This window comes from Hippoglossus hippoglossus, chromosome 19 (assembly GCF_009819705.1).
Source record: "Hippoglossus hippoglossus isolate fHipHip1 chromosome 19, fHipHip1.pri, whole genome shotgun sequence".
NCBI classification, from domain to species: Eukaryota; Metazoa; Chordata; class Actinopteri; order Pleuronectiformes; family Pleuronectidae; genus Hippoglossus; species Hippoglossus hippoglossus.
In genome coordinates, this window is record NC_047169.1 from 8,311,232 (window position 1) to 8,327,930 (window position 16,699).

Sequence of the window (16,699 nt, forward strand, 5' to 3'; positions counted from 1 at the left end):
CATGACCCTGTCGCAACGAATCCTCTAAATTCCCCTCGAGCATTCATTAGCATTTGTAAACTCTCTAGAGCAAATATCTCGACACTAAGGTGGGTGTGAAATGAATTTATTTTCACATGTTGATTTAAGTTTTTTAGCTGAATTTAAATCATTTCTTTAATTATTGTTTTCTTTTATTTCCCCGCACTCAAATACAAAAAGTCTAAATCTCTTCTTTGTCCTCTTTCTGTCGACAAACAACAACGCTGATACAGTCTGGTTACTCTGTTGACTCAACAGATTTAATCTCTGCTCTGTCACCTCCATCTGCCCAGGACCTGTTGAATTCTGTGTCACTAGAGCAGATTTAGACAATTTCTATTGTAGTAGTAACGGCTTGATTGTGCTTATTAAGGGGTTAGCATTAATAACAAGGGTATAAATCCAACAACTGGCCCCATGTTGGTAAAAAAAACAACACTTCTTAAGTTCCGTCTCGATAAGCAGATTCACTTTCAAAACAGAAGGGAAGAGATGTGTCTTCAAATTCATCTGCCTTTATGTGGACATAAACTTAGGCTACATCCATGCAAGCGTTTTAGCTCTTGATCATTAATAACCTTGTCCATGCTCCCACACTTGAAAACACAATTCACATGATCAGGAAAAAGATTGTCTACTCTGCAATTGGTTGCTTGGTTACAGAAAATATGAAGGAGAAACAGAATAGTGACAAGTAAGACGAGTGATTTCGCTTCTTGGATCAACGACTAGGTGGAACTGTTACGTAAAGGGATTGTTTAACATGTTTTGGACTCACAGCAGGTAAGTAGTGACATTCCAGTTTTGCCCATCCAGATTAAAACACAGCTCTGGTGTTTTCAAACTAAACCGCAGCACTTCCAAACTTCTCTGTTTCAGGTGCTTTTAAGCGTAGACTGCAGGCGTAAACATAGCAACAGCGATGTGTTTTCAAACTAAAAAGGTGTGGTGTGAATGCAGCCTGACTGGAGGTGAAACAACGGCCCCGTCCATACATGTAAACAGAAGCTGTGTGTTAACACTGCCTGCCGGACCAGCCACAGCAGACGAGGTGGCAGAGCACTTCAAAGCCCCGATAGGAGGGTGACAACGAGTCCCGTTTCAGCGGCTGCGCCACATCATAAAACAACGCATGACAATGTTCCTGCACCGTTCCTGCAATTTTGACACGGGAATGTGAAAAGGGGCCGATATAAAGACAGGTGAGATGCTTCCACTTCTTTTCACGACAGTGCTTTTCTTGGAGGGTTGTTCCTACCTGCACCAGGTAGTGCTCGGGCATGGTGTCTGATATCCGCCCGAGTTTGTAGTTGGTCTTGAGGATTTCATCGTGAATCTGGAATTCCTGTCTGCAATTATACCTGTAAAAGAGAACAGCACAGCAGGTCTGGGAGGTGAAAAGAGGTCAATTCAATTATCAGCCACTATTTGCCCGGCCTGGATTGACAAATGAGATGATAACAGGGGCAAACATTCGGAGCGGAGGCTGGGGGGGATGTCACCGCAGTGATCAAAGAAGATTAACACCCAATTGTGAGAACGCGGATTCGGGGAGGGACTTACGTGATGACGACAGGTGCGACTTTGTTGGTGATAATGGACTTGGCCTTGTTGTTGTGGATGTTGACTGTCTGAAAGGGGCTCATGTTAAGAGACTGCCTGCTGTCGGCCATCCCGTTGCCGTGGACACTCTCCAGTGGCGACGCTGCGGACACTGGCTGCGGTGCGGCACTGGCAGTTGTACCCATGCTCCACAAGCAGCTGCGAATGACATCGCGGCGGACTCAGAAACAGGAAGCAAACACACTCACACACACATGCATAAAGGCCGGCACAAGGCGGCAAAACATACAGAATATTTGAGGAGGGACAACACAACAAATTGAACCCCACTTCCTGACTGGATTAAAAAAATATCTGTAGTAGTCACTGATATTTATATTTTTGTGTGTTAGCATTGTCAGACTTTTGGATACAACTGAAGTATCTCAGCGGCGATTGGATGAATTGCATGAAATTACATTTTGAATAGACTTAACTGAATCTAAACGGTGAAGCATAATGATCGACTCTGACTATTCCTTGGTTTCCTTGGTTGTTATTGAAAAACTACAGGGTCGACTTCCCGGAAACATTCATGGTCCCCAGAGGATACGTTTCAATCCTCTCACCTTTTATGTCAATCCATCGTAAGGTAAACATTTGTATCATGTGAAAAGCTGTTTTCAGACATGCACTGATCTCAGCATAATCTCCAGAAATGATCCAGACGGGCTGCATGTGACAACGCAAATGTCACATGTAAACAAAAACATGTGGATTCTGCAGCAGAATTTACACGTCATGCCCTGCATCCTGAACGCTCTACCCAGACACCACCCCTAGATGCTCCAGAGGTTTCCCCGTTGCTGTGAACATGTCTGACAATCTCCTGCTACGTTCTCCGAAACAAATCTTGGAGACATTTTCCAGATTTCATGTCTAAACGTGGCTTAACACTTTGGTTTAAGGTCAACTACTTGCAAAAACAAAGACATTCCCATCAGCTTCAGCTGTACTCTGTTATTATTTCTTATTTTTCAAAACAAAGGAAATGAATGCTTTCTGTACCTCTAATAAAGAACCATGTGATACATTTTTATAATGTACTGGAAACAAATATCAAAAAGAATATTTTTGAGTCAGATTGTGTGACAGTATTTATATTCAAATCCTACAACTTGATACGGAGCACTCAGACCCCCACGCGAGCCAGCCGCATGTCTCGAGCAACCCTCCTCCACTTTGAATAAACAAGGAGCCTCGCAGGGAGCTCTGCAGATAAACAAACCAGTCTTCCGACAAGCTCAGGAACAACACTGCTCCTCGACATCACTCACAACATGCGGCTGATCAGGAACCTACAGCGCCTGAGGGCACAATCACTTCAAAATACACCCTTCCCAAATAAAGCACAGTATGTCACCCTAGACAAAATCACAGCTGCACATACTGTCACACAGAAGCTGCAAAGCGTTGTCCAAGAGCACAGAATCAATCCCACATCAATATCTACTTCATGTGACACAGCAGAGCGACACGTCTGAGCTCGCAGCACCTCTGTGTGATCTGCAGCTTTGAACAGAACGGACTGTGATTGAGCGGAGAGGCTCGGTGGAGAGAGGGAGAGGAGACGGATGAGTCACCACTACTCTCGTCTTTGTTGCGCCTGGCGCTGAGTGGGCAGGTCAACCTTGTATTGATTCTCTTATCAAGGGTCAGACGACAAGATATTCTGTTTCTTGTTAATCTCTCTTCTGACGCAGATTTTAAAGGCTTTCTAAAAAAACATGCTTTTACAGCTTGAAACATGATCACATAAATGGAGAGAAAGAAGCCCCGAGAGTAAAAAGACGTTCAGTCTCTACCCAGTAATAAAACTTAGCTTCCATAAAAGGAAACTAAGTTTTCAAGAATACTGTGCCCCAGCCGCCCAGATCTATTTGAGTCCTCACCACATACCAAAAGCATCTCCGTTGCCATCATTTTAGTGACTACCACAAGGAAAACAACAAAAACCTACACGCCAGCAACAATCCACCAAACTCGGACATCTTACGTGTGCGATGAGGAGCGATCTGAGCTCGCAGACCCTTTTCTGTGCTGCTTGTTGTCCGCCATGGTCCAGAAAGAGTGTGAGAACTTGGCATCCAATCCAAAGAGAAATCTTCCCTTTCTGAATCCCCGTGCCCACCCCCGCTCAGTGGGAAACACCCCTCGTGGGAGCTCAAAGCGCTCGGCCGCTTGGCACAGTTGGGCAAAAACTTCTTCCGAGAGCTCTCAGGCCACGTCCTCCATGTCCCCCGTCTTATCTCCTGTCTGATGTTGGGGAGTCGATTCATGCGGCAGACTCGAGTCTCCACTGAGGGGACCAGGGGAAGCAGTGGTACATCTGGCAGCCAGATGGCAAAAGTTCAGCTCTCTTTCACGAGGACAGGCTGTGCACAAAGACCACACAGTCGACTCTAATACTGTACGGTCAGGATGTCACTGTTTTTTTTATGTGAAATTTGAACTGCTGTTTGAATGTGGGACAAACTTAAGTATTGGAACTGTAACGACCTGATTGAAATCTAGAAGCGCATCAAAGCATTTAAAGAAGTTTGCCTCGCGGTCCAGCAGAGGGTGCTCTTAAAATTAATTTTGATTTAGTTGAAACGATTAATGTACCAGTTCAAAAGATAGACCGTTTCAAATAATGGGCGAAACGGCTGCTGCCCAAAAGTGAGGCCAAAGCATGTGGACAAGGACCAAACTAAAAAGTTAACATTAAATACATTTTTGTCAAAGGTGTTTTTTGTCATTTTAGGTAGTTCTTATCACAAGGTGAAACTGCATGATTGACAGCTGAGACTTCCTGATTGGTCGAGTGTGTGTGTCGGTGGGACCATGATACTGTGGCTTCCTCTGCTGATCGCTATTGCACAGACTTTGGCTCTAAATGCGGGATGAATTGTTTTGTACATGCGTTCAACATTGTAGTGGAACACAAACACACAAATGAAAGTAATCGATTGTCGATTGTTCAGCAATTTTCATTTGCACCTTTGAAACAAAGGATCGCAATATTTAAAAAAAGACATTAGATGTGTACTGTGTCTCCTTGACTTCCTAGCAAACTATTTTTGTTCCCTGTCACTTTAAGAACATTTAATCAGTAGGTTCCCTTCACCCACCACCACAGTCATGCATGATAATATGCATGTTCCTATGTGGTTCAGTTGAAGGTTATAAAACACTGATGACAGATTCTCCCACTCGTCCACACGCCAGAAGTTATATGTCTTATCCAATGTAAAGTAGTTCTTCTATGAAAGGATTGAGGGTTAAATGAGCCTAACTGACACTTCCTGACAGAAACTTCAGTTTTACTGAGGTCATAAATAGTCCCGCTTTCTCACTGAAAGGGATACATCAGAAACCCTACTGTGTCTACCCTATAGCCTGTCACATCAGCTGTGAGGCCATACACCAAGAAGTACCTGCTACATGCACGCTCAGCTGGTCAGCCACGCGGCGTTCAGCCTGGGCAGGCCTGGTCTAGCGCGCGGGCAGCCGGGGCGGAGGCCTGAGTAGAAATAGCCCTCAGTCATAAACATCCTCCTGGAGAGCCAATCATGACAACTCATTAGAGAGGCTGTTTATCCCGCACGTAACCCAGAGTAGTGTCGCTCTGCACGAGGGGCCAATAAAACGACAAGACATACTTGCGACAACATGAAACAGCAGTGTTGAAATCTTGTCTATGACACCGTGAACAGCTGGTCAAAGTTAACCAGTGGCCACTAATATTTAAATCCACGGATGGAACAGTTCGACAAAAAAAAACCATGGAAACTGGAATCTCCTGCCAGCCTACCAGCTTTGCTCCATTCAGTGCCGCCCCATTTAAATTCAGCGGGTGTCCCAACTTTGCAGTAGGAACGTCTTCAGACAAAAGGGCCCGAGTGCAGACAGGAAGAAGCATGCAGCTGCAGGATGCATCTGTTGGTGGCCCCGAGGAAGGATGCAGAGCGCTCTTCATTCACAAGAGATGCAGGGGTTCAAGAGGTGGGTATCATGTTGTAGCGCTGAGAGGATCTTTTAACACGAACAAGCCAGAAAGCTCAAAATGAATGCAACTTGCTTTCCTGGCAAAACTGGATCCAGGGGCACTTTGGTCTCCACAGAGGCCACTCGTTCAATCTTGCAATGTTAAGCCTGAAAGCCTGCTGACTGCGAAAAACCACATAAAATGACTGTGTGTATAGCTTTAGAAATCTGACAACAACAAGCAAGAATGCTGCACAGACGTCTCAGGATTTCTCAAACACTATTTATCCAAATAAGCATCCGGATTATTTCGGTCTTGACACAATGACCCACAGTTTCTCACTCATCACAGGATACTAGACCAGCAAAACCCTTCAATGCCACCCGGTCACACACCCCCCCAGGCAGAGGAAGTGTGCGCACACCTTGACAGGAAATGCTTAGTAATACGCTCTGAAACTTCCTCCCTGCAGCTGTACACATATTTCACCAATGAGGTTCAGGGTTGCATGCAGGCGTGATTCCACAGGACACTGCTAGTTCCTGAGCTAAATATCGGCATTGTGCGGAAATTAGCTCAGCGCTTCCTCTGTGTAAAATCTGTCTTTGCTTTCCTTCAACTGTTCCAAAAAACCTTATTGTGAGTTTGTGTAAACGTACGGCTCCGATGTTTGTTTTTGTCCAAAACAAATCACCCAACAGCTCGTTCAGTCAAGAGACTGTGGTGAAAAAGGAAGCCATGCGGTGCATTGTTCAAGGATGCAATTTCCAAATCTGATCAAACTACCCAGAAAAGGTTCTGCCCTGGAACACAGATAGTCCCGATTAAAGTGCACAACATGAATAACAACTCACAGAGCGCCACATTTTTTTCAAATCTACTGGGACAAACACAAACTATGCCACAGTGTGAATATGACACAAATCACAAGAATAACTTTTAGCCTCCTACATTCTTGCTTTCATCACAGTTTGACAGTGAGCTGCTAAAAATGGTGCGCAAATCTATTTTTAAAACGCTGCCTGTAATTTATTTCGTTTCAAGATGGCAATTTTATCCCCCTATGATTTCCAGGCTGCAGTAACGTGGCTTTCATTTTTCTGAACCCCAGCATCTGACCACACTATTTTGTCAGAAGCACCCTGGAGACGACTGACAGCATTTCTTTTTTTTTTTTTTACTTCCCTACGCTCTCATTCCTTGGAGAGAGAAACCTCGGCTGCGGCAGATTTTACACTGATTTGTTAACCTGTTTTCCTTTCGCCTGCATACTCGGATTGAAATTTGTAAGCTGGCATATGTGAAAACAAACCCTGAGTGAGCAGCTTCCTTTTCTGAGTTGGCGTGGGACGCGGGGATCCTGTCAAGCAGGAGCTGGTTGTTTGGTACAAAGGAATGAGAGCTGATAAACTTCATCACATGCCAAGAAGAATGTAGTTACGAGACTATCAAACATGGCTGGTGTAACAGAATATTTAAGCCAAATGAGGAACTCTCAGCAAAATGAAAAGTGTCTTTATATCCCATAATAGATAAACTAGTTTAAAAAGGCTGCACAGCTCAGTCATTTCAGTCTGAAGTCTCAGATTAAAATCATCAGCAACGTGTGCCATTTCCCTTTGGATCCTTCCGAGACATGCTGATGACCTTTCTAACGACCACAAGCCTGCAGCGGGAGGCATGTCATAAAACAGAGAATATAGAAGTATCAAAATTGTACCTGACATTCAGCTGTCCAGTCCACCATCCGAGAGGTGCTTGAGTCTCTGAGGGAACGCAATGAGGAAGAAAAAAAAAAAGAAGAGAGAATAGGGGGGTTAAAAATAAACCAAAATGACAGCTCTTCAGAAAGGCAGCGGCACTGGTCTCAGTCGGACATCCTCGCTGGCATCTGGTCTGTGAGGTAATCTGTCGCTCTCTGGGCGCTGATCGCACTACGGCAGGCGGCGGTCTCGCATCATAACGCGTCCTAATAACGCGAGTCAATGAACGCGTCCTTCAGTGAAGACAGATCCCAGACAGGCACTCAGCGGGAGAAGGCAAGGGTGGGAGGGGAGTGGGGGGGGGGGGGTGACACCGCTCTCTGTCTGAGGTTTAGATGTGTCACAGCATGCTCCCTCGGTTTTTTTTTTTTTTTTTTGTTTAACTTTTTTGAATGCAGGGCTGCTCGTGTCTGCTAAGGTTTGCGTGTTTGTGTGTGCATGTGTAAGTGTGCATGTGTATGAGTAAAGAGGATGTGGAGGCGGACCCACGGCGGCTTGCTCATCCTCCACTTCACTGTCCAATCGCTATCAGATCCTCGTGGCAACACAACGCCTCCCACACATGGCAGACCTTTGAAACAAGTGTCCCTGACAACACAAATTAAACCTGCACTTTACTGAACTTATTAGAGTTAGCCCTCAGCCGCTAACCCTGATGTAAAGTAGACCTGCCAAGGGGCTGACGATCGCTAACAACTGCACACAGATGACATCACGTAAGCCTAATTCACTACGATGCTCTAATTACTCCATTCATTAGCGGTTAACACATGCCATGTTGGAGGCAAACAGGCTTACAGCTGGGCAAATACTCAGGTTTAAGCCTGAGGTTCAGCTGCAGAGGGGCTGTGTGCTGTGAGGTCAGAGCAACTTATCATGCACCCAGTGTCCTATTTCATCCTGTGGGCTGTTCGGGGTGAGAACAAAGTGAGGAGAGCGTCCAGTAATATTATACTTCTGCAGACCCAAGCTCGCACAAATCACAAATTTTGCAAACCTGACATCATCTACCATGGCAGCCACCTACCCTCACCGCGGCTGCCTGTGAGAACATTTTCTTCCAACGCTATGTGCAATCAACAGTCTTTCACAAGATAATGCCCCAAATTAGGCGTATTTAGAAAAGTGGTTAGTGGTTTTTGAGATATGGAAGTAAAAATCTACTGCTGCCACACCTGTTCCTTCCTTCCTGCAGCAACGCAAGCCAAAGCCTCTTCTTGTTCTTGCAACGCCACGAGCGTGAAGCAGAACCCTCCCATGTACCACAAAACCTCAGAAAGTGAATCGAGCAATCAAGGGCGTGAGAAATCATGAACATGATTTAGATTTTCTCAGGGCTGATTATACAGGATCTAGAGAAGAAATAATCATGTAAATGGGACATCTAATCATTCTGACGGGTGCAAATCCTTTATTTCATTCCATTTGAGACAGAGCACAGGTCCGAGTAGGAGGATGAAAAGAACATGATGTGTGACAGATTCAAAGAAACATCCCCTTTGCTAGATTTCCACAGTGGAAGAAGTAACATACGGCTAATATCACCTGTCTTTTCCAAATCCCAACTCAGGCCTGTGGTCTGTCTCACTCCGAAAAGGCAATTTGCTGAATGCCTTGGACCAGTAATTAAAAAAGAAGGGATGATGAAGGAAAATATTTCACCTGGGAGGAAATCGAGCTGCTACTTATAAAAAATAACTTTATAGATTCAATAGGATCTTTTCATGGCTGTATTTCCCCCTTTCTCAAAGATATAAGTGGCTTTAAGATGTATTCACAAACACTAAACCTCCAGGGAAGCTGAAATTACAATGAATCTAGAATACCCAAAGGGAACATCTCAGGGACATATTCTCTTGAGTCCCACAATCAAATATGACACCTTGTGGTAAAAATGATCCAATGCACTCAGGCGTGCACATGAGATTTCCATTTAGAGGAACACAGATGTTCATTATATTATGAAGGACAACTTCTTCAACTGAAAACAGGTGTTTGTGCGGCAACTTGGCACAACGTCACTGTACAGGCTGTGATTCTGAATCAAAACAAGTTTAAAATCAAGCATTTCTCATTTTCTGGGTTTTAGGGGGTAAACTTGCCCAAAGCAACTCTAAACCCTTTCTAGTGTATCAATTACCAACCAACGTGCCTACTGAGTATAAATGGTGTATAATAAATCAAGAGCTATGCCAAGATTTCTCAACATTTCAAGTGGAGCCTGGGAGGTGTGAAGTTTCCGACCTCTCCCTCTTAAACCGAGAATAAGCAGCTCAATCACGTATGATCCGGGGCGTCCATTCACCGAGGAGTTTCATGCTCTCAGTGTTGATTAATTGTGATGTTCCCGGTTTGATCTGCGCCCTCAGTTGTCACGAGCCGGTTTCTGTCTCAACCCCCCCCTCCCCGGATGGAGGTGAAGGTAAAGTGATATAAGGAGAGGAGAACGATCCCAGCTGGACGGGATATATCAAACAAAAGGCCGGACTACAATACATCAAAGGGCATCACGTGCTTTGTCTGACTGCACCATAAGACTTTTTATACTTGACATGGCAAGACCGAACATGTCATGGTACATGGTCATGAATATTGATCGAAGACTATACGGCAAACTAGGAAAAAGTCAATTTGCACTGATAACATTCAATTTAGAAGCACATCTGAATGATGACAAAAGGATATATACGTTTTCTACCTATGAGCGAGTGACATATTATAGTTTATAGTTAGCTTCAACATAACAACAAGTGGATTCAAGCCAAACTGGGAGGGTAACCTTTAACCTTTAGACAAACAACTTCTGCTGCAGAACAAGAGCTTTAAGATGTATCACTTAAACCTGGAATAAGTGCCAATAAGAATTGTTGATTGTTGATTAAATTGTTTTTAACTGTAAAGTTGAGCCTGCATGTTCATGAAACTATATTTCTAACTAAATTAACTTCGTACACAGATCCCCTTAGTAGGTGTCCATCCCTTTCCACCACTTTTGTCAGTTTCCTTTAGTAATGAGAATAATAGTTGACTATTTTGATACATACGAGTACGTAAAATATAATTGGATCACTAAATTATAGATTTGTTATTAATGTTTTCCATGTGTGGAAGTGTTGGTTGCATCGTTTCACAACAAATCACATGCAAACAACTTGTGTTTTTACAGGGAAATGAAGTATGAATGGAAATATCCGTGGTTATGTGCTTGTTTATGTGTGTTTACCTGCGGATGAGCACCAACCTGAGGTCACAGGGTTTGATTTTTCATCACAGTCTGAGAGCAAATCAATGAGTGGATGCAGTCAGAGCACAATGCAATGCAGGCATGGAGAGTGTGTGTGGGGGGGTGCCAAGCACATGTAAGCTCAATCAGCCACAAAAACACTTAAAATAACCTCACATTTTTAACACACCGATCTGCAGCTTCTTTGCACAACGCGATGTTGATACAACTACACAGAACCTGGTGGCCTCTTTGCATCCGACGCGTCGTGGATGAGAACTTTTAATCGGCCGTGAATCGTGCAGCGACGACCGCAAACTTTGCAGCTACTCACCATTTCAGCACACGGTGGATGAAAAGGCGTCCGGAGCCGGAGAGAGGCGGCTTCCTGGGCTCAGGTTGGCCGCCGTGGGCGATGGATCCGCGCTGCTCCGCTTTCTCTTTGTGCCGGTGGAGAAAACACATCCATTGATTTCTTTCCTCTTTTTCTGTCTTTTCTCCGGAGATTTACGAGGAAAAGCGTTTTCCCTGTGTGGATGAGGACGCAGGGCGCATGCGCACGCTGCGGGTCATCCTCGGGTTGCTCCCTGCGAGATAAAAAAAATATATGAACGTTTTAAAGTGTAAAAAAATGAAGTAAATGCTGTTCTATACCTGCAGAAAACAGGTTAAAAACACAGTAATCTTCAATATATACACTCAAACTTCAATGGCCCCACTGATTCAAGTTTATGTAGAAAATATTTTAGGAATGTTATAAGCATAATTTCATGCAAATTCAAAACACTATAAATAAAGAATATGGCTATGGCAAGGTCCCAAATATGCAGTACAGACCGTTAAAGCTTTAAAAGAATGAAAACGTATTTTATGAATATTATAAGAAAATCCAGGAAGTTACATTTGATAAAGAGATAAAGTAGTTTCCTGTTTACTTCCTCTCCTGCTGGGCCTGATAGGAAATCTGATGTCAATATTAAGTTTTCATTTACCTTATCTTACATTTGTGGAATAAATACTTTCATTCACTTTTATTATTTTTTGTAGTACACAATTCATAAGGTCAATAGAATGTCATGTTAACTTTAACTTGTAACATGTATTTTACTATTTTACATCAGGGAAAGTATAAACCCATGAAATGAAGTGTTAGCAAAACAATCATAAAATCGTAAATCAAAATCTTTTATTATTGAGACAATTCATCAAATGCAATATATTAATTCTAGCAGTAGCCTGGAGTGTTTGGGCGACACTACACTTTTAAATTCATCTTTTATTTTAGGCCAACCTTGTGTGAAGCCTTAACTGCACATTGTTCTGAAGTTATCCAACACATTTCGTATATGTCTTTATAATGTAGGCCTGTGTGAACAAGAGAGAATATGGTGCAGACAATAAAACACATGTTGAAGAGAAGTGTCATTTGTGAACCTGACATGTGTTTTATGTTAATGTCTTGTTTCATTAGTCTTTAATAAGCCCAGCTCTCTACAGTCCATTCCAGTGTTTAGTGGACTACATTGGGAAAGGCGAACAATTAGTGTAAGCCAAATAGCTGGAACAATTGGTCCGCGGATGGGGAGTCCGGCTGCAGAGGCGAACCAAAGATCGTGGCAGCAAACAAAAAGTTGCTCGTCTTGTAAACACGCACCCGGGCGCCTCATTACCAAGTGAATGGATGATGAGCTGTCAGGTAACAAGTCTTGAGGACGCATGTCAATTTCCTTTAATGTTCTCAGCTACTTGTTAAACATGGAGGGGGGTGGCTGAGGGTATATAAGACACCCCTAATCCACCAGCCAGAGGAATTTGTCATTAACCGGACTAAAACATGCGCTCATTGGGAGCTCTGGGCGTCGCGCTGCACGCATCTCTGCTGGTGCTGCTGGCCCAGGGGTTCCACAGATCCAGGGACGGGGTCTACGTGAGGCCGCAGCGTCGTCTCCCCGTGCCGGACCGATCCACCGGGCATCACCTGCCCACCTACATGGTGCACCTCTACAGGAACTTCAAGGCGAACTTCTCCCGGCCCTTGGACACCGCGGAGCAGGACGCAGCGAGGCAGGCGGACACCGTGAAGAGCGTGATGGCCAAAAGTAAGACCGCTTCTCCAAAGGATTTTACGCATGGGTGATAGATGAGGATGGAGACAAAATAACGGAGAGTTTTCTTCATTTAGCCTGTGCATGGAGGTTGTTCTTGCTTTGCTCACTCGAGAGGCTTTTAAATGTTTTTTTTTTTTTTTTATTCCTTTATGGCTCAAGCGTTGTCCTGTCAAAGCTGCGCGCCAGACGACCTCAGAGGGTTTGAATCCACATCCCACTCGGGGGGTGGATAAGCACGCAGGGATCAGCGTGTGAAAAGGCCGCTTTTCTGTCTAATTCTCAAAGCAAACCTCTTTTTTCTTAAATAGGTGATGTTGATTAGGCAGCTCTGCCAGACATCCCCCTATACAAATCCCTCGCTGGGTCAAATCAACAACTTCCCTCAGTTCTTTCTTCACACTTGTCTTGATTAGATTAGAGCTCGGGGGGGATTTAACGGTGGCACAAGCAGCCAACAACTGGAGGTGTGGGACTTATTACCTGTGTGTCTGACCGACGGAGGATATGCAGAAGCCGGGGGACAGGACATACATGCAGGCAGGGATGTGTTAAATGATTGGTTTCGACCCGGTGTTTGGTTTGAGTGGATTAATAAACGAGGGGTGGTTGGCACTTTTGATCAAGATAAATTGGCCAATGTGCATGAACGAGGCGCAAGTTAAATGTTTAAAATGCTTTAATCCTTTAGATGAATTGGAACCACACCTGTTCACTGAATCACAATGACCACCACCCCCCCATTATACAGATGTGGGCGCAGCACATGTTGCCCCCCGACTGGAACAATGGCTGGATTATTTCTCAGTGGATTTACTTACATCGTGCACCTTTGATAATCCCCATCAATCAATCATTGATCTTGGAAGTAGATTAAAAGTTATCAAAAGCAATTATATTGTGCATTGATTATAGAATTTAATTTAAATATCTCACTTTGCAAAACAAAAGAAGCAATTTGACTTATAAATACCACAAAGCATAATAGCAACCATCATTATTGTAAACATATTAAACTGTTATTATTATATAGATATTAACTTAAATTTCCAGGGTTCAATTTCACCCAATATAGCACATATTTTAGTTTGATGATCAACCAGCAGATATATCCTGTTTTATTACTAACTACTGTTTCCAAGAATAGGTCTTACATCGTTGAAAGAGATGAGAACTTAAATAAACACAGAAAAATGTTTAAAAATGACTTCTGAAAAAAAAAAAGATTCAAATTAAAGTTATCAACTGTGAATAATTTGTTAAATTTAGGTTAAACAAACTTGTTTAATACCAATTTCAGTCTTTTTTCAAGTTGGTCCAACAACTGTCTTATTTCATTTTCACAGAGAGCACAGGTGGCTTTCACTGTAAAGCTCAGTGGCACATTTTCCAATCAGTGTAAAATACGAGTCATGATTTGGATATTTATCTTGATTTGAAGATAATCCTGAGTCCTGAATGATACTAATCTCCCTCTTCTCTTTATTAGGTTTGACGTACAGACACAGGCGCTGTGTTGCGACCTTCGACCTCCACAACCTGCTGGCCGACAAACGGATCCAAGCGGCAGAGCTGAGAATCCGGCTTCCTCGGACGACGAGCGATTACAACATCTCTGTAGAGGTCTATCACCAGAACGGCCAGGCATGCCATACGCAGCAGGGCTGCCATGAAGAGCAGCTGGTGGGGCTGCTCGGAGAGTCATCACTGGTCACGTCATCACAGAGCTGGAAAGTGTTCAACATGACAAGTCTCCTCTTGGACTGGCTCAGGCAGAGGTCGACGGTGAGGATTCAACACAAAAGGGTGTCAAGAAGGAAGAAGGCGGTGAAGTCAAAGAGAGGCCTGTCGCTTCCCGACCAGCCCGTCTTTGTGGCGAGCCCGAGGAGAGATCCGGAAGTTAGTGACCGAGCCTTGCTGGTCATCTTTTCGCGCACTGGCTCGGGCGAAAACTCAAAGGCCAAAGCAAGTTTACTTCACACAGCTGAGCAATCCAAGTTCTTGTCCCCCGCTGAAATCAAAAAGGCTCGCTGGCCAAAGAGGCGCAGGAGCAAACGGGGCCAGAGAGAACCGACAGCGAGAGGCCCACAGGTGTCCAAGAGAGGGAGTGAAAAAACTCTATGTCGCAGGGTCGACCTGCATGTGGACTTTAATCAAATAGGTTGGGGATCCTGGATCATATTTCCGAAGAGGTACAACGCCTACCGCTGTGAGGGTTCCTGCCCTGGTCCTCTGGGAGAAGACCTCAATCCAACAAATCATGCTTACATGCAGGTGAGTTTTACAGTGTTCATGCAGAGATGACTTTTATTATTTATAATAAAGATAGTAGAGTATTTGAAAAGACTATGTTGAACTGGTTTCACTATTCAAAGGGTCAGGAGGTGACGTGTACAATGACAGGAATGCAGCGTAATGCTTGAAAATGGGACATGAAAAAAAACTTTAATGATAGATATGGACGTGTAAAACTATGTGTGTGAGGATTTTATGCTTTTCTTTGTCAAATCTGACATCAAACTGATTATCTTTGAGTTTTAAAGTATTGACTTATTATTATTCGACTGCTTATGAAGAGCTATGTATTTCCCGCCTTATTTCAATAGACAAAACAATAACAATTTAAATGTTAACAGTCACAAAACATTCACTGACCTAGAACTCGTAAATCAACATAAAATTAAGTATTTGATTGTCTCAGTGTCTCTGTTTCCAGAACCTGAGCGTTACGCATCTAAAATCCTTGTTTTTGTCTCTTCCTTTTCCAGAGTTTACTGAAACATTACCACCCCGACAGAGTGGCATCGCCCTGCTGCGCCCCGACCAAAATGAGCCCGCTGAGCATGCTGTACTACGAGAACGGAGAGATGCTCCTTCGACACCACGAAGACATGATCGTGGACGAGTGCGGCTGCCAGTGACGGCTGCGTCCACCAGCTCCAGGCATAACCTGTGTTGCTGAGCAGCACAACAGCAAAAATGTCTGAGAAACAATAGAAAACACTTAACCAAACGGGGGTAAAGCTCTTTGACATTTGTCACTGTACACGGTGAGATTGTAGCCGATCTACAGCTTGTAAAGAGGCGTGACTTTAATTTGTGATGTGGGCTCTGGTTTGTAAGGAGAACATGTGCTGAAACACAAACTCAACAATACGAGGTCAAAGGTTATTCTCCTTAACTTATCAATTTGGTCAATGTAAACATGAGATGGCAACGTTATTGAATATTCCAGCACTGTTTTATTGTAAACTACCATGTGAGTAACTGTAAATTAATGTATATTTATTGTAAATATTTTTTTTTAATGTGTATTTATGTACATTTTGCACATGGAGTATGTATTTTACTTTACTTTTTTGGCATGTGAGTCTAGTAAAGTTATATATTAGTAGACCTGTTCCTCATTCAATTTAACCAGTACGAGGGATCAATATCAAATCTTAACCTTTTTTTGGACCAATCAAAAAGTATCAAACACTGTCTCGCTTTGAAAGAGCATTGACTCTCACTCATTCTTTGATCACACGTTTCCTGATTTCAATCATCTTATTCAGTTATTTCTGGTTCGTGTTTGGACCACATTTAAAATTAGAAATTTGTTAAAGCAACACTGTGTAACTTTTACTGGGCAACAGCGCCCTCTACAGCTAATAGAGGAAAAGAGTAAATCTCTTGACTGTAGCTCTGCCTGCATATTCCCACTCACTGAACCCAAACACAACTGAACAGTGGATATTCCTCATGATCCCCAGCTAAATGAAACAGAAGAGCTGCCACTGTTACAAATACACTGAACTCTGTTTAGAATTCTTAATTTTTAAAGGTTTCCTCGCTGAATATTGGAGATAAACACTGTTTTTTAATGGCCTCTGAGTCTTTTTAACTGATCGACAGTTTGGCATTGCTCTTGAACTAGCCGGGCCTGATTATTACAATTTACGCAGGACCACTCTCCCTATTCCAAGTTTAAAAAGTTGCATAGTGTTTAAAGGAAGGTTTGAAAAATAGATAG

The 16,699-nt window shown here is 43.4% G+C and overlaps 2 protein-coding genes across 4 annotated transcripts in view; one reads left to right on the plus strand and one right to left on the minus strand.

Moving 5' to 3' along the window:
• The window catches only part of pald1a (phosphatase domain containing paladin 1a), a 53,051-nt gene that overhangs the window by 35,199 nt on the left and 1,153 nt on the right, over nt 1–16,699 (minus strand). Inside the window, exons 1-4 of one of the 3 annotated variants that reach the window (XM_034570630.1) lie at nt 10,914–11,054; nt 7,314–7,359; nt 1,585–1,782; nt 1,280–1,382 (exon numbers count right to left, since the gene is read on the minus strand). In XM_034570630.1, coding sequence (XP_034426521.1) covers nt 1,280–1,382; nt 1,585–1,769 — 288 coding nt within the window. In that variant the 5' untranslated portion in view covers nt 1,770–1,782; nt 7,314–7,359; nt 10,914–11,054. Of the gene's footprint in view, nt 1–1,279; nt 1,383–1,584; nt 1,783–3,619; nt 3,919–7,313; nt 7,360–10,913; nt 11,167–16,699 lie in introns of those variants that run through there. The other 2 variants (XM_034570628.1, XM_034570629.1) reach the window with 2 other exon arrangements.
• ndr2 (nodal-related 2) lies at nt 12,398–16,164 on the plus strand. The gene is made up of 3 exons (XM_034570644.1): nt 12,398–12,678; nt 14,174–14,958; nt 15,453–16,164. The coding sequence occupies exons 1-3, from the start codon at nt 12,414–12,416 to the stop codon at nt 15,603–15,605; spliced, it is 1,203 nt and encodes a 400-aa protein (XP_034426535.1). The 5' UTR covers nt 12,398–12,413; the 3' UTR covers nt 15,606–16,164.